The sequence below is a fragment of the Achroia grisella genome, unplaced genomic scaffold (genome assembly GCF_030625045.1).
Source record: "Achroia grisella isolate CSIRO2021 unplaced genomic scaffold, CSIRO_AGI_Agris_v1 utg2786, whole genome shotgun sequence".
NCBI lineage: Eukaryota > Metazoa > Arthropoda > Insecta > Lepidoptera > Pyralidae > Achroia > Achroia grisella.
The window spans coordinates 747,703-774,378 of record NW_026712766.1 but is presented as its reverse complement, the minus strand read 5'-3'; the positions used below and the strand labels follow the sequence as shown (position 1 = coordinate 774,378).

Genomic DNA, 26,676 nt, shown 5'->3' with positions numbered 1-26,676 from the left:
TTTTCAATGGACTAAACTATTCTCGGAAGTGGATAAAAAAATTAAACAATAAGACGTATCATACATATTTATTTTATGTAGATATAAAACTTACTACATACATAGTTTTAGTTTAATAAATGGAATACATATTTTTTATAATTACTATATATTCAAAAACTAGATACTATATTAGATTATCTGAAGACCTTCTGTGGTCAAGCGATTTAGAACACTGTCTTACCACCAAAAATCGCAGGTTTGATTCTCGTTCATATATGTTTTTATATATTACTTAATTACTTAATGGAGATTCTGAACGAAGAACTGTATATATATGGGGCTGGTAGATATAATTATGAAAATACGGGTTTTAAGAAGCAATAATATAATGTTATGTACAAAAGTATAATAGTTACAGAACAAGAATGACAATGATATACATATTCTATATAAAAATAATAGGTAAAAAACAGAAATAATATCTAAAGAGGTGGGTCATGCACAGAGATTATTTTGTTTAATTCCGCTTCTATTAGCATGTGTGAGACAACGAATGACGGCATGCAACTGAAAAGCGAATGTTGATAGATGTGTGGTGTGACAAGAATGGATAAAATAAAGAATTAATACATTAGAGGAAGTATGAAAGTGGCGCCGGTGTCGGAGAGGTTGAAGAATCATCTGTCGTGGAATGAGACTCTAATGCGTAGGAATGAAGATAATATTTTAAGGAAGGTGTTACATATGAATGTAGATGGTTATAAGGGCAGAGGAAGGCCGAAAAAGAAATGGATGGATTGTGCGAAAGATGATATGGTAAGAAACGGAGTAAATAAAATTGGCTGAAACTTTGCATACATAAAGCTACTATGACGTAGGCATCCCCTAAGATAGGATTTTGATAAGTTCCATCCCTAAGGCGATAAATTAACACAGGCAAAAGCTAGTTATAAATATAAACCTTCCTCTTGAATCACTATCTATTAAAAAAAAACGCTTCAAAATCCGTTGCGTAGTTTTAAAGATTTAGGCATACATAGGGACGGACAGACAGCGACAGCGACTTTGTTTTATACTATGTAATGATGACTATTTGTATACGATTAGATATTTTATATGTATATTATGTATATATTTACAAAACGATACTCAAGTGTTTCAATCTTTTCTTATATGAGTACAAATCTGTAGGACTTATTGAACGAATTTCTTTCATTTACGTCAATTCTTTTATACACTGCAGCGTGTCTTCTAGAAGAATTGAATCACAGAGGTAACGCCGTGATGTACCGTATCCACTCCCTCATAATCGGGATGTTGGTGTACACTCCTGGTTGATCAGGGACAGCACAGCCCACTCCAAATGACACTAGCCCAACTAACTTGCCATTGATAACTGCTGGTCCACCAGAATCACCCTGATGGAGAAACCATTAATTATTTAAACGTTGATGTAATTTTGACTATAATGAATTAGTGCTAGTTGGTAGTTTGTATTCACATTTCTACTTAAAAATATAAAGTAACAACAATTATTTATAAGAGCAACACGCATATTTCCTGCTTGTTCTTATGATGATACAGCTTTCCGAATGAGTGGTAGAATAAAAACGTGATTTTTCAAAAGTGCTTACATTCAGTTAACTTGATAAAGAATATTTACATTTCTATTGGAATGCCGATCAATTTGACTGACCACTTGATATTCATGGCCTCGGTGGTCTAGCGGTTGAGCACACGGCCTTACTTCCGATGGTCGCGGGTTCAGTTCCTCGCACGGCACAAACATTTGTATTCATGAGAATGATTGTTTGTATCAGTCTAGGGGTTTTTAAGTATATATTTACGAACATAAATATATATCTATGTATTTGTATCAATTATCTAGTACCCATTACACAAGCTTTAGCTAGCTTAACTTGGGTATAGATAGTGCTGTGTGAATTGAAGAAGATTATACTAGCTGTACCCGCGACTACGTCCGCGTGGAATTTAACTTTAATTTTCTAAAATAAAAGACATTTTCTAAAATAACAGTAGTCTAAGTTACTCCTTATTACATCATCTGCCAATAAAAGTCCCATCAAAATCGGTCCAGCCGTTTCAGAGATTAGCCGGAATAAACAGACAGACGAAAATTGCAATAAAATGTTTTTTTTGTGTATGTACTGTATTTATATTCATATGCATGTAGTAAAAAACGGTTATTTCAATATTACAAACAGACAATCCAATTTTATTTATATGTATAGATTAAAGTTTCACTTCGAAAAGAATATATTTGTCTACCTGACAAGAGTCCTTAGTGCCATTCGGGAAGCCAGCACAGAACATTCTAGGCGATATAGTGCGATAGTTCTGATTGGGCTGCGATTGGCATACCTCAAACGAAATAACTGGCACAAACACTCGACGTAACACGTCTTCCATTCTTCCTTGCTGAAATAATAATAATAATCACTCATTATTAATATAATCAGATAATATTGTCAGTGCTGTGGATTTTAAGTGTTTCTATAAAAACATTATTATCGTTAACGAATTCTTCAATTTTACAGTAAGCTCTTTTGCAAAGGAAGTGTTTTATATGACATTTAAATCTTTTTTCAGGCAGATTTATAACAGACTCTGTACTATGTATTTTGTTGTAAAACCTTACGCAATTGCCATAAAACGAATTACTAGCTTTAGTTAAACGACATTTAGGTAAAATCAGATTGTTATTGTTACGTAAGCTTTTATTAGTGTAATCACTAACTCTTTTGAAACTGTCTATATTCTTCCTGGCATACATGATATTTTCATAAATATATTGAGAAGCAACGGTGAGGATATTTGATTCCTTAAAGCACTCTCGCAAAGACTCCCTGGAACCCATGCTATAAATGGAGCGAATGGCCCTCTTTTGTAAAATAAATATTGTATTTATATCAGCTGCTTTGCCCCATAACTTACTTACGTACTTAATTATACTTAAAAATAATAATAATAATATATGAGGTATGTTGCCATCTCCTCTCCTTAAGATGGGAGATGAGAATATTTGGAAAATAAAAAATTCTTTTATAATTGTCATTGTTTGGTGATATTCACCCGTAATGACAAGTTTAACACTTCATCAAAGGGAGATATATAATATATATATAAAAAAACAATAATAATAATCTCAGGACAATTCACACAGCGCCATCTAGACCTAAGTTAAGCCAGCTAAAGCTTGTGTTATGGGTACTAGATAACTGATACAAATACTATATATATAATATTATACATAGAAAATACCCAGACAAGTACAAACAATCATACTCATGTATGCAAATTTTTGACGTGCGAGGAATCGAACCCGCGACCATCGTACGTAAAGCGGTGTGCTAGACCGCTAGATCACCGAGGTCGTCAAATACTTACTTTATATCTTGTATGACCCCATCCGCTTACTGAAACCATAGCTCCGGAAACTATATCCTCAATCGACCCAATCGCAATTGGTCTCGACTTGGATGTGACCGGAATTGGAGTCTCAAGTAACAGCAATTGATAGTCGAAGTCATGGAAATGCACTTTTTCAGTGCTATTCCATAATGGATGTATGAAGTGAGCGCAAATCTTGAACGGGAGAGTTTGACTGCGGTACGTCGATCCTGCGTATACATAATTCTCTGTGCTTCTGTAACAGTTACAATAGTTTTTATGAGATGGAATGGTATGATTTTGAAGGCCGTCATACTCGTGAACGGGTGCTGCTTGTCCCCACGAGCACTGGTCTGTTCAATTTACGAACACAGTAGAGTTTTTACTTTTGCAATAGCATATGCTGGTGGTCACTCTATTCTCCCAAATTTGATGCGTATACATAATTCTCTGTGCTTCTGTAACAGTTACAATAGTTTTTATGAGATGGAATGGTATGATTTTAGTAGTCGTCATACTCGTCATATATCTATTGCTGAAAACTGTATTGAAATTCGTTGCGTAGTTTAAAAGATATAAACGAAAAGACAGATAAATAAAAAACCCCTGGACAATTAACAGCGCCATCTAGTCCCACGGTAAGTAGAGCTTGTGTTATGGGTACTAGACAACTGTTATAAATACGTAGATATTTTTTTGTAAATAAGGACATAATATAAATAGAAAACACCCAGACCGATACAAACAATCATACTCATGAATACAATTAGAAATAGAAATAGAAATAGAAAATAGAAATAATCTTTATTCAAATAAACTCATTACAAGCACTTTTGAATAGTCATATTCAAAAGTGATTCTACCACTCATTTGGAATGCAGATTCATCACAAAAAGGTTGAGCAAGAAACTTGTATGTTGATGTATATATATACAGATAGAGAAATATCACTGTCACCTGCAATGTGCTGCAGTGATGACCCACTCCGGGGCTATGAGGGTCCCTCCACAGTACCTCCCGTACATCACCTGGTATGGAATATCCGTGATGGAGATCTGCCTGCCACCTACGATGCGCCATTTTAACTGTAACATAGAGGGGGGAAAAGGATCGTCAATAATGTGACCCATTGCTAGCAATGTACCATGTCGGATCGACCTCCACGCGGTTCCCCCTGGAAACCATCGTGATACATTCCCGATTGAATTTATCACGTTGGGCTAATTGATCTGACTTCATGTTCATTCTATCATCCTCCACTGGTGCCCCGCCAGCGTAAACCGTTAGCGCAGGCGGGTGCACCATTCCATTATCATCCACAAAAAAAAAACACTGTACATAATATACAGCTTGTTAAACATAAATATTTGTTCCCACTCTTCCTGTTGAGGAGCAGGACCTTCGCAACTTATTTTTTTTAATAATAATATCCAGCTTCTCAACCTATCCTCGGAAATACATCCTTTCGCTAGATCTCATTGTACAACTATCCAAAGCAATTTAAAACAAATAAAAAAAATTGAACTGTCCGTTTACAATTTCAAATTAACAGCTTTTTACTAAATGCATATGAAACTATATAAGCTAATCACATTAAAAAATAATATAAAAAAAAAACTTTTAGTCGATATGTCTGTTTGTACTTGGTAATCACTGAAACAGTGGGATCGATTTTGAAACGACTTTCACTCGCAGATAACTAATATTATAAATTAAATCAAAAATCATTTATTCGTATTTTTTTGGCTGTTTATGAAAGTCAAGTTTTTGTATTAATAATTTTCCTACTATCCAGTTTAATATAGATTCAATTGAGAAGAACTGGCAAGAAACTCAACAGATTTTTTTAAAAGCCAGTATATTTACATTGTGCACTGTTAGCGGTATGATTATAGGGGCTTTATTTATATGTCAGTTTTGTTGAATAAAAGTAATTTACAGACAGATAAAAGTAATGAAGAACAGTATAAAAAAAATTGTGATCAGAAGTACAATAGTTTAGAAGAATCTCTAGAAATCTTTAGAAAAATCTTCAGAAGAAGCCATTTTGTAGTTAGTGTCCCGCGCAAACGCAACGCGCCACAGATAACACAATATGCAAGGCGCACAGCCGCAGTAGGATGACGAGCGCGTCATGGCTGTATGAGCGATGTTAATAGTATGAGTATTAGCACTGCCTTAAAGGTAATACATTCAAAATTTGAATGTCACATTTATTTATGTATATGACATTCAAAGTTTGTAAAAAATATAAGTTTATATAAGTATTTTATTGTAATAAAAGTAATTTACAGACAGATAAAGTAATGTATAATAAAAGAGTATAAAAAAATTAGTGATCAGAAGTACAATAGTGTAGAAGAAAATCTGCAGAAGAAGCCATTTTGTAGTTAGTTTCCCGCGCAAACGCAACGCGCCACAGATGCACAATATGCAAGGCGCACAGCCGCAGTAGGATGACGAGCGCGTCATGGCTGTATGTGTCGTCTATGTCCAAGGGCGGATCCAGGTTTGGCGCCAGGAGGGGGTCACATAGTCGTGGTCAAGTCAAGAACTTATAATTTAATTTTGACAACAATAGACACAAGTAAAAAGTAGGTATTTTAATAATGTACAAAGTTATTATATTAATTAAATATTGAAGGTATGTAGTTACATAAAATCTGTATGGTGTCAAAATATATAAAACAAATCATTGTTTAATTAGTGGTCCACCTAAGTCCTGGAACCAGCTCAGGGGGGGAGGGGGTTATGACCCCCATGACCCCCCTGGATCCCCCGTTGTCTATGTCTAACATTAAAGGGAAATCCTGCGCATGAACATTGCCCTGTCAGTTTTTCATTTCAATATTCGTGTAGTTAGACCCAAGTTAAGCTAACTAAAGCATATGTTATAGGTACTAGATAACTGATACAAATACATACATTTTTTTTCGTAAATACTTACAGATTATACATAGAAAACACCCAGACCGTTACAAACAATCATACTCATGAATACAAATGTTTGTGCCGTGCGAGGAATCGAACCTGCGACCTTCGGACGTAAAGCGGTGTGCTAGACCGCTAGACCGCCGAGGTCGTCGTGGTGTTGCTCATTAAATATGATTTAACAGATATTTTAATTTATTTAAAGGTAATTCTAGCAAATCTTATTGTATTTTTTTCTAGGCTAACTCAGACCTCACGCTCATCTGATCATCCTCCACTGGTGCCCCGCCAGCGTATACGGTTAGCGCAGGAGGGTGCACTGCATTATCATCCATTAAAAAAAATACCTTGACATTCCTTGTAGTCTCCATATTCTCTTCATAAAAATGGACTGGGTCTGAACTCCTGGTTTCATGGAAGTATTGGTAGTTTCTTGGTGGTACCCTTCTGGTGATGAACATCCGATGGTAGCTGGTGACACAACCAGGGGTCAAGAGACCTGTATAATTACCTAGTTAACAAAATAATAAATAAATAAATAACCCTGAACAATTAACACAGCGCCATCTAGTCCCACGGTAAGCAGAGCTTGTGTTATGGGTACTAGACAACTGATACTTAGATACATATTTTTTTGTAAATACATATATATTATACGTAGAAAACACCCAAACCGATACAAATAATCATGAATACAAATGTTTACTGTGCGAGGAATCGAACCCGCGACCATCAAAAAAAAGCGGTGTCCTACACCGCTAAACCACTGAGGCCGTCATGAAATTAACTGAAATGATTTTTTTTTTATAACAGAGGGGTCAAACGTGCATGCGGCTCTCCTGATGATAAATGATTACCGCTGCCCATGAGCATCCGCAACACCAAGAGGAATAGCAAGTACGTTGTCGGCCTTTTAAAAAAGAATAAGCTCTTTTCTTGAAGGTTTCAATATCGTATCGGTTCGGAAATACCATTGCTGGAAGGTGATTCCACAATGTATGTAGTTGTGCGTAGCAAGAAGTTTCTAGAAAACCGCACTGTAGAGGACCGCCATTCATCCAGATGATCAGGATGGTATTTCAGTTTCGGGCGGGTGGTACGGTGGCGAAACTTAGCAGCTGGTATTAATCCGAACAATTTCTCAGAACACTCCCCGTGATATATGCGGTAGAAAATGCATAGAGACGCAATATCTCGCCGCAGCCAATGGGTCGAGTCTGTCACATAGACAAAAGATTCAACAACAATGATTCATTTCATTAAAATCATTACAACTAATTATTGCACTTTATCTTTAAAAATGCTTATTATGAAATAGAAGAGTTTGTAAATGATAATCAAGATAAGAGAGTGACATCGAGCAATCAGCTTGGCGTTTGAAATATGTAAGATTGAGGTACCCACGCAGGCTAGTCTTTACAGTCCACTTCATTCTCATGAAATATATTCGCCACTCAATGAATTTATATTATTTTGTTTAATTCCGCAACCATTGTCGTGTTTTGAGTAGTCATGCTCACTAAAATGTCCAGACTTGTGGCGGCGTGGTGGGCCTGGTCATTGGGCTCCCTAAAATATGGTCAAGCGCAGTGATGGCTGGCTCATCCGTCGTACTCGTGAACGAGTGCTGCTTGTAGGGACTGGTCTGCTCTAATCACTATGACTGATTTCCTCTTATTAATTGTTTAACCAGTTGGTTGTACTGCTAATATTTTTTCTATTTGATTATTTAATTGAATTAGTGCTAATTGGTAGTTTGTATTCACACACTTAAACTTAAAAATGTAAAGTAATTATAAAATTATTTAAAAGAGTAACACGCAAGTTTCTTGCTCGTTCTTCTTGTGATGAGACAGCTTTCCGAACGAGTGGTAGATTAAAAAAATGTAATGACTTTTCAAAAGTAAATATAATATAAAAAGTAATATAAGTAAGTTTATTTGAATAAAAGATTTTCTATTCTATTCATTAGCATGTGTAAGATCACAAATATTCAGTACGGAAACTTGACCACTGCTGTTAGAAACGTTGCGACCTTCTCTAGTGATGATCAAAATCCGGATTATTAGATCTACACCCATATTACACACATGTTTCATCTCTGTACGAGGTGCCATTAGATCTCGGATATAGCTTGCCTAGTGTTGACTGTTCGACGACTAGACTTCAGGCAGACTCAAGTAGTGAAATGGACTTGAGTAAAAATCTTAAAATGGCCTTCACTAAAAATCTATTTTTTACTGTTCGCTACTTAAGTATCTCTGAAGTCTGGTCGCTGAACATTCAACAGTAAGCTAGATTAGACCTGCCAATGAATAGGAATATAAGGCTAAATCTTTACTATAGACTACATTTAAAATTAACCTAAGTCTAAACTAAACTCAGTCTGAAGTCTGGTCTGAACATTCAACACTAAGCGATCTCGCTTAGTGTTGAATATGAAATATTAATGAATATATGTTGAATTGAATAAACTTGCCATTGATCAGAAATACTATTAAATAGTTATCCATCAATATCAATTGAAGTTAGAAAACCCGATGACCCTAAACCTAAAACAGTAAAAACTTTTCATTCCAAATTTAGGAGACATGGATTGGAAGAAGAGGTTAAACCTCCTCCATCACGCGCAGCCCTATTAAATAAAAAGGTCACACCTGTTCTACCACCCACAATACAAATACGTAAAAGACCATCACCTGTACATAATGAAAATCCACCAGAAAAGAAGCCTAAGACTGTCGAAACAATTGAATCGAAACCTGGTTCTATAAAACTATAAAGTTAGACTACAGAAGTAATTTTAAAGAAGAATTCTAACAATGTTAAAATGTTTTACGTACCATAAACAGAAGATGTAACAAAGACGAATAATGTAACAAAAATTGATGGCATCGTAAGTACAAGCATTGCGTTCAACTGCACGCATGTATTGCAACTAGTAGGTACAGTTCGGTGTCGCAATGTAAAGCGGAACGAATATCTTCACGCCTACTAACTGAAGAACTGATTGAAAATAAAATGTATTCTTAATGATTTCTATGAGTGTTGTTTTATGATATTACACTTGCATTCTCTAAATCTTTGTTCAAATGCCATAAGACATAAACATATAAACATCTTTCCAAGGACATGGGTAGTTAATAATACGACATTAATTTATGGAAAATTGTAAAAATTATCTCTTGCTTTTACCGGACTATTCATTTGTTGATGTTTTCTTTAGTATGTATGTATTTGTGTATAAATTTATATATTTATGTTTTTATATATTATGCATTATATATAAGTATGAATGTAGTTGGATATATGTGTTTACTTTATTTATTCCTACTTGTATTTATTTTCATGTTATTTTCTTAATAATGCACCGCCCACTAATCTCTGTTTACCTCATGGTCGACTGGTAGAAAATGCCTTATGGTGTTAAGTCCACCATTTGCACCATTTTTTTTGTATTTGTGCATTAAAGTTTTAATAAATAAATAAATAAATAAAATAAATTCATTTTTTTAATTGAATTCAATTTATTTCCATGCAACTGATGCTATGTTGGTGGTCACTTTATTCTCCCAAATTTGAATTTAAAAATGAATCTGTATTATTACAAACATATGTAACATTTATTTGAAAAGAATACGAGCTGAGTTTCTTGTCAGTTCTTCTCATCTCGGAATCATTCCGAACTGACGGTAGATTAGACATATAAGAGTCTGTAATAGACCTACATGAATGAAGATAATTTGAATTTTGGCAATTATGGGACACAAATGTCTTGATATTACAATGTTATTTTTTTTTTGATGACAATGGAATGATACACCCGATAGCGCTACAACAGTTTACGCTGGTGGGGCACCAGTGGAGGATGAACATGAAATCAGGTAAAGATATTTTGAATTTTTATTTGAACTCAAAGGTACTATCTTATCCATTCTTGTCACACATTAATTTGGAATGTGTGACAAGAATGGATAAGATAAAGAATGAATACATTAGACGAAGAGTGGAAGTGACGCTCTTTGACTGATTTTGAAGGGACTTTCACTCGCATATAGGTAATGTTATAATTAGACTAGACTTAGGTTAATTTTATTTTAGAAAATTTATTTATTTTAATAAAAGAGAGCTAATGTTACGAGATGTAACTTAGACTAGTTTTTGTTTTAGAAATAAAAAAAAACAGTTAAATAACACGTAGACGAAGTCGCTTGTAAGATGTAGTAAATGGGTAAGAAAAAAATATTTCATTTCACACAATAAAGAATGGCAAATATAGTAATAATACTATACAACTTGTTGAAAAATCAATTTCCTTCGAACCGTCTGAACTACATGAAGTGATAGTAAATTCCGCCCCCAAAACTGACGGGGTTGGGTCCTATCTCAGTTATTTGCAGATAAGAGCCCTACCCCAATAAAGTACCGCACTTTTGTCTAACATAACGTCGAAAAACTATAATATGCTAATTTTAGTTCGTTCACTCTGTCGCATATTGAACGAAAGTGATGTTTTTTTATATGAAAATGGTAGAGAAAATTGTCTACCATGCAAATTAGTTTTTACAAAGTTACTAGCTGTGACCCGCGAGTTCGTCTGGTTTTTAGACTAAAGTCACTCCGTTACACACCCAGACTAATACAAGCTATCATACTCATGAATACAAACGTTTGTACCGTGCGGGAAATGAACTCGAAATTATCAGAATTAAGGCGCTGTTAAACCGCTAGACTACTGAGACCGTCACCATTATTAATATGAAATAAAGTCGCGGTAGCTGTCTCTCCGTCCCTAGGAGGAGAGAAATCAAACCCGTCACCACCGAAAGTGAAGCGGTGTGTTAAACTACTAGACCACTGAGGCCGGACTTTTTAGGCTTTATAATCTGAGACTGTAATACTCCGTATTCACGATTTTTTTCTATATCTATATAATTATAGTGTCCACCAACATCTATACTTCATTATTATTATATAGTATAAAATAAAGTGGCTGTATGTCCGTCCCTATATATTCTTAAATCTTTAAAACTAAACAACGGATTTTGAAGCGGTTTTTAATAGATAGAGTGATTCAAGAGAAAGGTTTATATATATAATACATGTACACACGTGCGAAACCGGGGCGAGTAGCTAGTAAAATATATGAGAACTATTTACTGTGTTCGCTTGCAAATATATCATTAATTTATTAAATTTATTTATGGGACACAGTTACCTAGATATATCTAAATAATAATTGCATTTAATATTGTCTAGTAAGACAAATCCAATATTGTGTACTAAGCATACTGTGTTATGGATACTAGATAATCTGATACAAATACATAAATATATATTTCTTTTCGTAAATACATAGAAAACATTCAGAACGATAAAAAAAATCATACTCATGAATACAAATGTTTGTGCCGTGCGAGGAATCGAACCCGGGACCATAGGAAGTAAGGCGGATTGCTACACCGTTAAACCATCGAGGCCATCAGATGATGTCAATCTGTTATAATCAGTCTGTTATAAATCTGCCAGAAAAAAGATTTAAATGTCAAATAAAACAGTTCCTTTGCAAAAAAGCTTACTATAAAATTGAAGAATTCGTTAACGATAATAATGTTTTTATAGAAAAACTTTAAATCTATAGCACTGACAATATTATCTGATTACATTAATAATGAGTGCGTAGCGACTTCTATGTTGATTATCGCATGCCTCTTACTTGTTATACTGTAATTATTTATATAAAAAAAACATCTATTAAAAAGAGCAACATACAAGTTTCTTGCTCATTCTTCTTGTGATGAATCTGCATTCTGAATGAGTGGTAGAATCAAAATATGACTATTCAAAAGTGCTTGTAATGAGTTTATTTGAATAAAGATTATTTCTATTTCTATTTCTATTTCTATTTCTATTTCAGACGTTGGAAGATGAATATGGAACATCGCATTTAATTTTAAGAAGCATTGCCGCAAACCATGGTTTCTTGTACATATAATTATATTATATCTAGATATAGTAATCACCAACATCTATACTTCATCATTATTATTACATAGTATAAAATAATGTCGCCGTATGTCCGTTAAAGATTTAAGCATACATAGGGATGTATGCTTAAATCTTTAAAACTAAAAAAACTAAACAACGGATTCTGAATCGGACTTTAATAGATAGAGTGATTCAAGAGGAAGGTTTATATTTATAATACTAGTAATATATATAAGAACTATTTACTGTGTTCGCCTGCAAATAAATCATTAATTCATTATATTTACTTATGGGACGCAGTCACCTAGATACATCAAAATAATAATTGTATTTAATAATGTCTAGTAAGACAAATCCAATATTGTCTACTAGGCACTGCTGTCTAAACTGTGTCACCCCACCTTATATTTTCCTATTGTTATTTAGTATATAAGATCATTATTTGTATGTACATATTGTCAGTTTATTACCATCTGTAATATACATCGTCTCACCTCAACATGATATTATCCCGCACCATACTCATAGGATCGTCCAAGTATTACGTAAGCAGATTACTTGTTAGAATATTTTAATCTCTATCGTAAAGTAACCTACTCTGTACAACTTTTGTGTTCTCTGTTTTTTTATTATCTGTGATTATTTCTTTCACCTTGACCTTCTTCTGGTTTTTGTTTAGGCAATCAAAGATGTTTGACGTCTTTTGTTCAAATAAATTATTAAATAAGTACATAAGTATCTAATTGACGACCTCGGATGTCTGGCGGTCAAGCACACCGCTTTACGACCGATGATCGCTGGTTCGATTCCTCGCACGGCACAAACATTTGTATTCATGAGTATGATTGTTTGTATCGGTCTGGGTGTTTTCTATGTATAATATGTATGTGTTTACAAAAAATATATCTATGTATATGTATCAGATATCTAGTACCCATAACATAAGTTTAACTTGGGTCTAGATGGCTCTATATGAATTGTCCTGAAATTATGTAAAAAAATAAAAAATAAGTATCTAATTATTTCACAATTGTCAACAATGGTAGCAGAGCGTGGTTTAATCATTCACCCCCCTCCCCCCATTCCCCTTATCAGCAAAAGTAAGCAAAGCTCTTACCCCCTTGCCATTCGTGTAAAAAAGTAACTAACTCCCGATAACGTAATCATCATCTAGACTCCACTACCCCCATGTCATCCAAAATAAGAAAAATAAAGCCCCGCCCACCCCCACTCCCCCCATAGTGCTTACGTAATACTTGAACGGCCCCATATGAATATTACGTGACATAATCTATCGTCATGAAAATTTTCATTCAAATCCAGTCAGCAGTTCTGTCGTAAAAATGTACCAAACAAACAAACAGACTTTATCATTCACAATATTCATATCGAAGTAGGGACGGTACTCTACGACAGTATATCGAAACAGGTACGATAACAATGTAGCAGTTTAAATTAATATAAAGTTTAAACTCGTTAAACTACTGATGCGTATCTCGTTTATTGAATTCACTACACTGTGACGCGTGATTTAGTTCTAAATTACATAATTTAGTTTAAACAAAGTTCTAATCGCAGTTTTGATTAAATATCTCCAATATTAATATTGGAGGGTCTGTTTGTGTTTCAGACGAACCCCAATAACTGTATGTAAACCAGAAAACTATTTACAAATTATACTTAGCTACTCGCCCCGGCTTCGGACGGGTGTACATGTATTATATTATGTTTAATATATATATATATATATATATATATACATCCCAAGTTCGGCCGCACATGGAGTACTGCTCTCATCTTTGGGCAGGAGCACACGGATACCAGCTCGGTCCTTTTGACTCGGTTCAGAGACGTGCTATGAGAATTGTCGATGATCCCAATCTCTCAAACGGTATCGAACCACTTAGCTTGAGGCGAGACTTCCCATTGCTTTGTGTGTTCTACCGAATATACAACGGACTGTGTTCTGATGAATTGTTTGACATGATGGCTACCTTTTACCATCGCACCGCTCGCCATCGACAGGGAATTCATCCCTACACGCTGGAACCTAAGTGGTCTCGGACAGTGCGGTTTCAGAGGAGCTTCCTCCCGCGTACACTTAGATTGTGGAATGAACTACCTGCCGAGGTTTTCTCGAGAGACTACAGCATGGAGTTTTTCAAGAAGGATATATTAAGGTTCCTTAAGGGTCGGCAACGCGTATGTGAGACCCCTGGTGTTTCAGGCGTCCATAGGCTACTGTAACCGTTTACCATCAGATGGGCCTTATGCTTGATTGCCACCTAAGTGGTATAAAAAAAATATATACGTTTCTAGAAAACCCTGTTACCTGTGCGAAGCCGGACGAGTAGCTAGTTTTATTATAAAAATACATCAAAAATATGTACGTTTAAAAGAATTAAGTGAACCGAATATTCTAAAATTTGTTTCCAAAATTTTGAGTTTCCTTTATAGCTGTAGATGTTCTCCTGAAAACACAATGACACAAAGAGGTGTCTAACGGTGATGAAGATATCCTTGGTCCAAATTATCTGAAGTCAAGAAAGAAGAAGGAAATAATACACAGAGTGTATTATGTGTACAAAACTTTAAAATTTTAACGGCGATCAGTTAACTATCTATACAAAAAAAAAAATCAAAGTGTCTATTTGTAATATCAAATTAACAATTTTTCACTAAATACGTATAAAAGTATATGGTTCTTACACGAAATAAAAGTAAAATTTCCGTCAACTGTCTGCCAATTTGTTCCTGCAAATTTCTGAAATGGCTGGACCGGATTTTGACGTGACTTACACTCGCAGATAGCTAATGTTATATGGAGTAACTTAGGCCACTTTTATTTTAATTATTAAAAAAAAGTTAATTTGCACGTAGACGAAGTCGCGGGTAAGATTTAGTATACATTATAGGTACAAGCACCGTATGAATAATGTTGTAAGGAATAGCGTGTAGCGTCTATACGCAAAAAAGGCAGGATCTCAGTGTAGGTACTGTTTACTCGAGAAGCAAACCAATAATTTTCAGGTTACTAATACAATGTAATAAACTATGCAATAAATATTATCTAATCTGTGCTAGGACAGACAAAAAAATAGTAGTTCCATTCATACGTGGAAATTTTTCGGATCCAAGCAGAGAGACCGCACCGAGCAGCCAGAATCATTGGTAATCAACGTCTATGTGACAGACTCGACCCATTGGCTTTGCGGCGTGATATTACATCTCTGTGCATTTTCTACCGCATATATCACGGGGAGTGTTCTGAGGAATTGTTCGGAATAATACCAGCTGCTGAGTTCCACCATCGTACCACCCGCCAGAAACTAAAATACCATCCTGATCATCTGTTTGAATGGCGGTCCTGCACAGTGCGGTTTTCTAGAAACTTTTTGCCACGCACAACTACGTTGTGGAATAATCTTCCAGCAATGGTATTTCCAAACCGATACTATGTTAGAACCTTCAAGAAAAGAGCTTATTCCTTTTTAAAAGGCCGACAACGTACTTGCAATTCCCCTGGTGTTGCGGGTGCTCATGGGCGGCGGTAATCACTTACCATCAGGTGAGCCGCATGCTCGTTTGTCCCCTGAATTATAAAATAATATATATACATATATATATAAACGTTCCTCTTAAATGACACTATCTATAAAAATAAACTGCTACAAAATCCGTTGCGTAGTTTTAAAGATTTAAGCATACGTAGGGACGGACAGACAGCGATCTCGACTTTGTTTTATACTATGTAATGATTAAAGTTAGATACTACTGATTTGGATAGAAACTTCTAATTGTTTAGTATACGTGAATCTTAATTAATTAAATTATTATTTTGAACTAGCTGTATCCGCGTGGAATTTAACTTTATTTTTCTAAAATAAAAGATTGTTTCTAAATAATAGTTACTCCTTATTACATCAGCTACCTGCAAAAAAAATCCGTCAAATCGGTCCAGTCATTACAGTGATTAATCGAAACAAACAGACAGACAAAAATTGTAAAAAATGTTATTTTTGTGTATGTACCCTATTTATATTCATATGCATGTAGTAAAAAACAGTTATATCAAAATTACAAACAGATAATCCAATTTTATTTATATGTATATATGTATACAGTAAGAATCAGATGGATATAGATATAGATATAGATATAGGATTTTTTATTTAAAAAAAAAATACATACATCATATTAAACCAGGAAGTATAAAATCATAACATAATCATAACGAAATATCAAGATTTACAATCTAAAAATGTGTACTTGCGCACTGTAACAATGACCTTTCTATTTCCGTTTAATTCCTGGCTTCTAGTGGAGGTAAATATAGCTATCCAATATTACAATGAGGAACGAATTTAAGATGAAATCATCTTAAATTCTATCCCAGAGCGAGAATTAATTAAACTCAACTAAGATGGCAATTATTTTGGCAAAAACAAAAACACTCAAATCCGTAATTATTCCCCTAAAGATAAGGCAACATTTTTCAATTTGCCGCGAGTAAATCTCTTCGTTTATTTACAAAAAGCCTATTTTATGTCACTGGGGGTTGTATTGCGAGGGGTTGTTGAGTGTTTTTGGGACCGTACTAAGGGTGCGCATCTCCATTTTGCAGGGATTGCTGAGACTCTGAAATAATCATAGTATACTGCATCTTGAGAACGTTAGTTTCTTGTTCATTCTTCTTGTGATGAATCTGCGGTCCGAATGTGTGGTAGAATCAAAATATGACTATTCATAAGTTTATTTGAATAAAGATTATATCTATTGGTTTAAGTTTCACTACGAAACTTATCAACTTCAAATGTTTAAATCTGATCGATACCAGGAAGTTTGTGTCGATTTACAATTCTAACTAATTTTCTGGTTATTTCTAATAACAACTTTCAAATTAAAAAAAAACTTATTTATGTAGGACATTTTAGTCACTTATGAACATCAATATTTTTATATTACCTATAATTTTTTCTCTACTGTCCAGTTCAGTATGTAGAACCAACTGAGAAGAACTGTCAAGAAACTCAATTGAATAACTTTTTTTTAAAAGCCATTTTATTTAGGGGAATAATCTCTTCGTTTATTTACAAAAAGCCTATTTTATGTCACTGAGGGTTATATTGCGAGGGGTTGTTGAGTGTTTTTGGGACCTTATTAAGAGTGCGCATCTCCATTTTGTAGGGATTGCCGAGAATCATGAGACTCTGAAATAATCATAATATACTGCAGTATATAGTATGGATCAGAGTGCTGGCCCATAAAGGCGACGGATGAGAGAGGACTGCATGCAACTGAAATGCGAATGTTGAGATGGATGTATGGTATGACAAGGATAGACAAGATAAAGAATGAATACATCAGAGGAAGTATGAAAGTGGCACATATGTCGGAGAGGTTAAAGAGTAATCGTCTATCGTGGTATGAGCATGTAATGCGTAGGAATGGAGATCATATCCTAAGAACGGTGTTACATATGAATGTGGATGGTTATAAGGGTAGAGGAAGACCGAAAAAGAAATGGATGGACTATGTGAAAGATGATATGGTGAGAAAGGGAGTAAATAACGCGATGACTGCGAACAGAGATGAATGAAAGAGAAAAACATATTACGACGACCCCAAATATATGGGATAAGGAAGAAGCAGATGATGATGACTGCAGCTTGAGAACGTTAGTTTCTTGCTTATTCTTCTTGTAATTGATCTGCGTTCCGAATGAGTGGTAGAATCAAAAATATGACTATTCAAAGGTTTATTTGATTAAAGATTATTTTCATTTTCTATCGGTTTAAGTTTCACTACGAAACATGTCGTCTTCAAAGATTCCATTCTAATTGATATCAGAAAGTTTATGTCGAATTACATTTCTGACTAACTCTAGGGTGATTATAGCACTGTTAACAATACGAAATATCCCGATTCATTTCGGATGTAGGCAAATAATTTGACAATATTTCGATACCTTATTTATTTACTTTTATGAGTCACCAACATAAAATACAGCATTTCAATATATTATACTTGAATATATAAGTATACTGACGGCCTTCAAATTCCTATATTTACAGGTCAATTATACTAATAATAATAATAAAGCACTTAGACAATTTACGTTTAATTAATTTCCAGAACGCCATCCAGTCCCAAGTTAAGTAGAGTTTGTGTATGGGTACTAGACAACTGATATAAATACTAAGATTTTTTTTGTTAATACGTACATAATATACATAGAAAACACCCAAACCAATACAAACAACAATACGAATGAATACAAATGTTAATACCATTCGAGAAATCGAACCCGCCATCATCGAAAGTAAACCACTAGACCACAGAGTGTTTATACCATGCCAAGAATAGAACCCGCGATCATCGGTAGTAAACCACTAAACCATCGCGGCCACGTTATCAGTTTATTAAAATGTAGCATCGGAAGAGATGCAACGGTTTTATAGAGTGGAGCAGATATCCGTTTTACCGAGGAATAGCTTTCATTCCACGAATAGAATGGACATAAAAAGTGCATAAAGTTAAGGGCCCGGGTCTGCGATGATGGAGTTTTTATACGGAAACAACCCATATCCTACGGGTTCACCCGCCTGTTACATTTAAAAGACATGGCGACCACCCACACACTGCGTCTTTCCGTATTGCTCTGCACCACTCACTTGCGTTTATATTTAGAATGACAACAATTTCAGTAATTCTGACACCTTGTAGGGACTGGTCTGCTCTTATCACTACGACTGATTTAATCTTATTGTGTTTTTATATTTGAGCCTAAATAAATTAGTGCTGGTTGATAGTTTGTATTCACACGTTTCGACTTGTAAAATGTGAACTTACAAGGATTGTTTAAAAGAGCAACACACAAGTTTCTTGCTTATTCTTCTTGTGATGAGACAGCTTTCCGAATAAGCGGTAGATTTAAAAAAAAATGTTGACTATTCAAAAGTGCTTAAATTAAGTTTATTTGAATAAATGATTTTCTATTCTATTCTATTCTATTCCTTTTAATTATAAAATTTAATGTTTGAATATTAGAAATAGAAATAGGAATAATCTTTATTCAAATAAACTCAATACAAGCATTTAATGTTATATACCTTTTATGCTACCACTCATTCGGAGCGTCCTTGGTAGAATAAAAAAAATAAGACTTTCAAAAGTGCTTATATTAAGTTTATTTGAGTTCTATTTCCTTACGATACGATTTGTCTATACGTTAAAAAAAATTAAAACCAAATTATCTTTATTCATGTAGGTCTATTACAGACTCTTATGATATGTCAAATCTCCCGTCAGTTCGGATTGATTGATACCGTCAGATGAATGATTTCGAGATGAGAAGAACTGACAAGAAACTCAGCTCGTATTCTTTTCAAATATGGTTGTACATGTTTACAATAATACAGATTCATTTTTAAAATCATATTTCGGAGAATACAGTGACCACCAGCATGCTATCGCAAAGAACAAAAAATGTTATCAGTGTTCACAACCTGAACAGACCAATCCCCACAAGCAGCACCCGTTCACGAGTATGACTGTATGACTAGTATGACTGTATTGATAATCATAATTGTTCAAGCACAGACAAAATGGAATAATGAGTGAACTTACGGGATTGTTTGCTGGTTTCAGTCGATATGTTACACCATTCTTGTTATTGTTATGTTATAAGCTATAGCAATTTTGTCAAAAGGAGCAATAAGCAAATAATGTAGTCAGTGTTTGTAACCCAAACAGACCAGTCTCCACAAGCAGCACCCATTCGCGAGTATGACGGATGAGCCAGCCATAATTTCACTCAACCATATTAAAAGGACATTGACCCAGTTAAATTTCATTAAGTAACAAACAGATGGACAGACAGGCCATCGCATTTATAACATTATTAGTACGGATACGGAAATACTGAATTATTATTCGTAATGGACGCGATAATTAAAATGGAAGCTTTCATGAAATGTGCTTTAGTTAAGGGATGTATACAGGTGATTTAAAATGTTAAGTTACGTATGAAAGGAACTACTATTTTTTGTCTGCTATATTATAGCCCCAAACCATTATGCCATACCATAGAAATAGAAATAGAAATAGAATATCATTTATTAAAATAATCTTAATTTAAGCACTTTTGAGTAGTCATGATAGAATTCACATCATTATTGTAGAAAAAATCCAATATTTTAAAAAAATATTAAAAGATGGTAGTTTGTTTTTAATACTAATGAACGACCCAATGTAAGGATTATTACGAATATTGTAAATAGCGCCATCTAGTATTTATAGACCAACTTACTACACTGACTTTGGTCTATAAATACGGAGGCGTTGTCGGCCTTTTAAAAAGGAATAAGCTCTCTTCTTGTAGGTTTCAATATCGTATCAGAAATACCATTGCTGGAAGGCGATTCCACAATATGGTTGTGCGTTTTTTTATATAATACAGGGAACAAACGAACAGACACAAAATCCGTTGCGTAGTTTTAAAGACTTAAGTATACATAGAGACCGACAGAAAGCGACAGCGACTTTATTTTGTATTATGTAATGATAATGATACCACATCAAAAAAAAAATGGATAAGGCATTCTCTGGGGTACAGTGCTGGTAATGGGGGCAATGACCCCATTACCAGCAATGTACCATGTCAGGTTGACCTCCACGCGATTCCCCCTGGAAACCATCGTGATAATTTCCTGGTGAATTTGTCACGATGGACTAACTGACCTGATCTCATGTTCATCTTATCATACTCCACTGGTGCCCCGCCAGCGTATACCGTTAGCGCAGGCGTGTGCAACATTCCATTATCATAAAAAAGAAACTCTCTCTCTGTCTCGCTCAAAAAACATGCTGTCTCAACCATTTGATACTTGTTGTAACTCATCTAATTTTTAACTTAAACTTTATCTAATTAAACACAGTAGGTATAAAGGAGATGAAATTAAATCTAATTGTCGAGATAAGAAAGTTACAAGGTAATTTCAAACGCCAACGTATTACACGGAGATATTAAATCTGTAGCAGTATCAGTAACGAGCTCTTATCAACGCGTCTCATTTTGACTTCTTATAAACTCAGCAATTAATATTATCTAATAAAAATTTATGTTACAGTTAAGTAGGCATTTAGTTGTTTTAATTTCTTCTAGAATATTCGATAGACCTGAGAGTCACTTCTCTTATCTCAGAAATGAAACGAATATTGTTTAGAAACTTTATGATTTAACTAGTTACTCACCCCAGCTTCGCACGGGTGTACATGTATTATATATATATAAACCTTCCTCTTGAATAGCTCTATCTATTAAAAAACTGCTTCAAAATCCGTTGCGTAGTTGTAAAGATTTAAGCATACATAGGGACGGACAGACAGCGACAGCGACTTTGTTTTATACTATGTAATAATGATAAGATCCTGCAATTATTGTGTAGAAGAGGTACTCCAACCCATTCCGAGGTATTGCAATAGTTTAAGGTAATTACAGATACCTCCCAAACTCGGATATGTGACCTCAAACTTCGCCGTTTGATAATATTAATTAAAAACAAATATAGTTAGACAAACATGTAATTGATACACACTCAAAGCAAATTAATGGATATTTTCAGTTGATCTGCCTCCAACTTTATACGTTACCGTTTGAGTATCCTTTAATTAATATTTGTGGTCGAAATTATGTGCGGTATACTAGCTTTTGCTCGCGTTAATTTATCCCTTTAGGGGTGGAATTTATTAAAATCCTTTCTTAGGGGATGCCTACGTCATAGTAGCTTTATGCATGCAAAGTCTCAGTCCGATCGGTTTAAAATTGACAAAGTTTCATACAAACTTTCACCCCCTATTTTATCCCCTTGGGGGTTGAATTAATCATAATCCTTTCTTAGCGGATGCCTACATCATAACATCTACCTGCATGCCAAATTTCAGCCCGATCCGTCCAGTGGTTTGGGCTGTGCGTTGATAGATCACTATGTCAGTCAGTCACCTTTCAGTTATATATATTTTGATGTCTAGTACTCATAGCAATCTCTGCTTATAGTGGGACTAGATGGCGCTGTATTTGTTGTCCAGAGTTATTATTAACTGTAATAACTTTACACTATTGCAATACTTTAGACTGAGGTGGCTTAAGTCGGCGTCAAAATAAGCACACGATCGCTTTGCGGCTGTTGTTCTGTATAAAAAAATCTTTATTAAAGTTCTGTATGCAAAATTCTACAGAAATACTAGCAAACGCTATTCCGCCATATAAATTGTCGATGGTATCACATTATAAAAAAAAATATGTCCAAAATATTAAGAATGCATTATTTAATGCCACATTATAAGAAAAATATTTTGAGCAAAAAATAAAAAAAATTGTTAGGGGTGAACTACTCTTATCATTTAGGGGTATGAAAAATAGATGGTAGGTATGCGTATAAACTTTCATAAAAATCGGTCAAACCGTTTCGAAGGTGTATGGTAACTAACATTGTGACAAGAGAATTTTATATATGTTTAAAAAATAAAATAAAAATCAGTGTGTCATAACATTACTCCCTGTCGAAAAGAGTTACAGATAAATGTGGATGGTTATAAAGGCAGAGGAAGACCGAAAAAGAGATGGATGGACTGTGTGAAAGATGATATGGTAAGAAAGGAAGTAAATAACGAGATGACTGCGAACAGGGATGAATGGAAGAGAAAAACATATTACGACGACCACAAATAAATGGGAAAGGAATAAGCAGATGATGCCCAGGAACATACGCGAGGACGCATGTAACAAGACCGACACGTCCAACCAGCCCAAGATTTCATGTAACTTTGTCTGTACTAAAAATTAAAATTAAAATCTTTGTTTGCTCAGCCGTCAAAAAGATTGGAAAGGTTTTTTCACATATTACTGTTTTTCTTTTTAAAATATTGGGATGTTTGGGTTATTCTCAGATGTTTGTAGCACCTGTAGCACTGCGACCTACATAGATCTATTGTACTCGCCCTTTTACAAAGTTCGCTACCTAGACCCGTCAGGGACAAGAATTGAAGGATATTCTTAGGTGCGATGGTTTTTAGCTCCTCGGGAAAGAGTGTAAACTTTCCAAAGGAGATATTTCGTTTATGCATGAGTGGGCTACTACCACATAGGATGTGTAATAATGCTGTTTATAAATATATAAAAATTTGCAATTAAATTGGTGTAATTAAACAGTTGCCAATAATATTATTGTCTAGACATATTACTATGATCTAATTGTATAATACACAAATAAAATTTCATTTCATTTAATGTCATTTGATGTATATAGGTGATAGTTACACTACATAATCAGTCAGGCTATCAGTTTGTCTGCTACAATACACTGTTGTTCCAATTTTTTATAAAATTATAATTTCGTACACAGGTAGATCTAAATTAACGTAACTCTCCTGGACTGTAGGTAATTTGTATTGTAGTGGCGTTTCCTCTTCAGTTTGGCAGAATCTGCAGATATTTGTCGTGCATAAGCCTAGTTTTGCCATATGCTTGTTTCATATTACTGTTACGTTAACTGTATATATGTTTGTTATAGTGACACGCGTTAGTGAGTAATCTAAATATAGCGTATCGAGTTAACAGCCTTGAATGGTGCCGATAATAAAGAAGTAATAACGATATTGTAACCATTTTACAGTTACGTTCATCAATGTGAAAATATAATAAAAAATGTGAGTTTTTTTTCACCGATTAAGTATGAAATATATAATAATAACCTTGGACAATTTACGCTTAAAAAAAGGGTTTTTTTTTGCCGATATTATCTATACATATAAATAATATTGGTTTACTACATGCATATGAATATAAAAACGGTACATACACCAAAATGCCATTTTTTACAATTTTTGTCTATCTGTCTGTTTGTTCCGGCTAATCTCTGAAATGGCTGGACCGATTTTGACGGGACTTTTTTTGGTATGTAGCTGATGTATTAAGGAGTAATTTAAACTACTTTTATTGTAGAAAAACAAAGTTAAATTCCACGCGGACGTAGTCGCGGGAACAGCTAGTCAGTTTTTAATAATATCTCTAATTCAAACGCCTTTACTTGAGGTCATCATGATTAAATTGATTAAAATCAACGTGATGTAGCGTTAAGACTGAATGCTTAGTGGTATAATCAACTCGCTTTCACTACGGTTGGTGCAGGAGCCAACGTAAAAAACGAACCATGACTGATTAAAAAATCATAATCATTACATCGTATAAAACAAAGTCGCTGTCGATGTCTGTCCGTCCTTATGTATGCTTAAATCTTTAAAACTACACAACGGATTTTGAAGCGGTTTTTATTTAATACATAGTGATTCAAGAGGAAGGTTTATGTATATAATACATGTACTCCCGTGCGAAGCCAGGGCGAGTAGCTTTGTTTTATATAAAATTAAAATACATACACTTAATGGAACTGATATATTAATATAAAGAAAGCGTAAAAATAAATACAATAAAATAATAAAAAAATGTATAATACTAAAATTAAAAAGTTAATTCATGTTCATATGTAAGTTTAGGTGTTGGACAAGTTCTGACCAACCATCTAAATATTATAACTCAAAGGTGACTAACATAGTGATCTATCAACGCACAGCCCAAACCACTGTACGGATCGGGCTGAAATTTGGCATGCAGGTAGATGTTATGACGTAGGCATCCGCTAAGAAAGGATTTTGATTAATTCTACCCTCAAGGGGATGAAATAGGGGATGAAAGTTTGTATGAAACTTTGTCAATTTTAAACTGATCGGGCTGAAACTTTGCATGCATAAAGCTACTATGTCGTAGGCATCCCCTAAGCAAGGATTTTGATAAATTACACCCCTAAGGGGATAATCTAACGCGAGCGAAGCCACGAGCAAAATCTAGTCTTGTTATTATAGTGTTCACTTATTGGTTATTTATGTCTTCTTGTACATATGTAAGTTATCGACGTAATATCGGCTCGTTAGCCATAGCTCCACGTCTTTACTCCGCGGCGCTTGCGCAGGGAATCTCTTCCCTCTTGCGCACGGCGGTCCGTGTACGCTCGGCTCGAGACGATAGATAATAAACTGCTAGTGTTTCCACATACCCTACAGTTATATAATTGGTTTAGGTAAATCTATCATTTTAGATCTCAGTAGGATCGTATCCCCATCTCTCTGCCTACAATCCAGTGGCACCCAATCAAGCAAAAATTTGCTAATACATTTGCACAAACATTTGATGATACCGCGCGCTGTGATGATTACGTGGTTATGCAAACAGGCCAATATTTGATTTTCGTAATGTATGCTAGCATTAATTGATCAAACGTTTGTAATAATTGCGTTTGCTTTGCGTGTTTCAGTACTCGTATTAGATACTAGCTGAGCCTGCGACTTCGCGCAGCGCACGCAACGGAAGCCCTCAAATATGATTCATTTACCTACCCATTTTTGCAACATTTTTCACTAATGCTTCACTTCTATAGGTCGTAGCGTAGTGTTATATAGCTTAAAGCCTTCCTCGACAAATGGACTATCCAACACAAAAATAATTTTTCGATTTGAACCAGTTGTTCCTGAGATTAGCGCATTCAAACAAACATCTATCCATACTCACAAACTTTCTCATTTATAATATTAATATGATGTGTTATTCTAATGTATAAGTTATATTACTGTAAAGTTTTGTTTTAGTCCGTTTAGTAGTTTTTGCGTGAAAGAGTAACAATCATCCATACTCACAAACTTTCGCGTTTATAATATTACTAGCTACTCGCCCCGGCTTCGCTCGGGTGTACATGTATTATGCATATGTGTACATATAAACCTTCCTCTTGAATTACTCTATCTATTAAAAAAAACACTAAGCATACATAGGGATGGACAGACAGCGACAGCGACTTTCTAATAATAATAATGATAATGAAGTGTAGATGTTGGTGGATACTATATCTAGATATACATATAATAAAAATCGTGAATACGGAGTATTACAGTCTCAGATTATAAATTCTAAAAAGTCCGGCCTCAGTGATCTAGTAGTTTAACATACCGCTTCACTTTCGGTGATGGCGGGTTCGATTCCTCGCACGGTACAAACATTTGTATTCATGAGTAATTAATTTTTTTTTTATAACACAGGGGACAAACGAGCTTGCGGCTCACCTGATGGTAAGTGATTACCGCCGCCCATGTGCACCCGCAACAGCAGGGGAGTTGCAAGTACGTTGTCGGCCTTTTAAATAGGAATAAGCTCTTTTCTTGAAGGTTTCAATATCGTATCGGTTCGGAAATACCATTGCTGGAAGGTGATTCCAAAATGTGGTTGTGCGTGGCAAAAAGTTTCTAGAAAACCGT

The 26,676-nt window shown here is 34.7% G+C and overlaps 1 protein-coding gene across 1 annotated transcript; it reads right to left on the bottom strand.

The window, feature by feature from the left end:
- Positions 1-1,247: 1,247 nt before the first annotated feature.
- Positions 1,248-9,219, bottom strand: LOC131843113 (trypsin-like). The gene is made up of 6 exons (XM_059191711.1): positions 9,168-9,219; positions 6,672-6,835; positions 4,351-4,478; positions 3,391-3,649; positions 2,272-2,421; positions 1,248-1,400 (listed from the first exon to the last, which is right to left on the bottom strand). Exons 1-6 carry the CDS (start codon positions 9,217-9,219, stop codon positions 1,248-1,250), a joined length of 906 nt encoding a protein of 301 aa, XP_059047694.1.
- Positions 9,220-26,676: the final 17,457 nt, after the last annotated feature.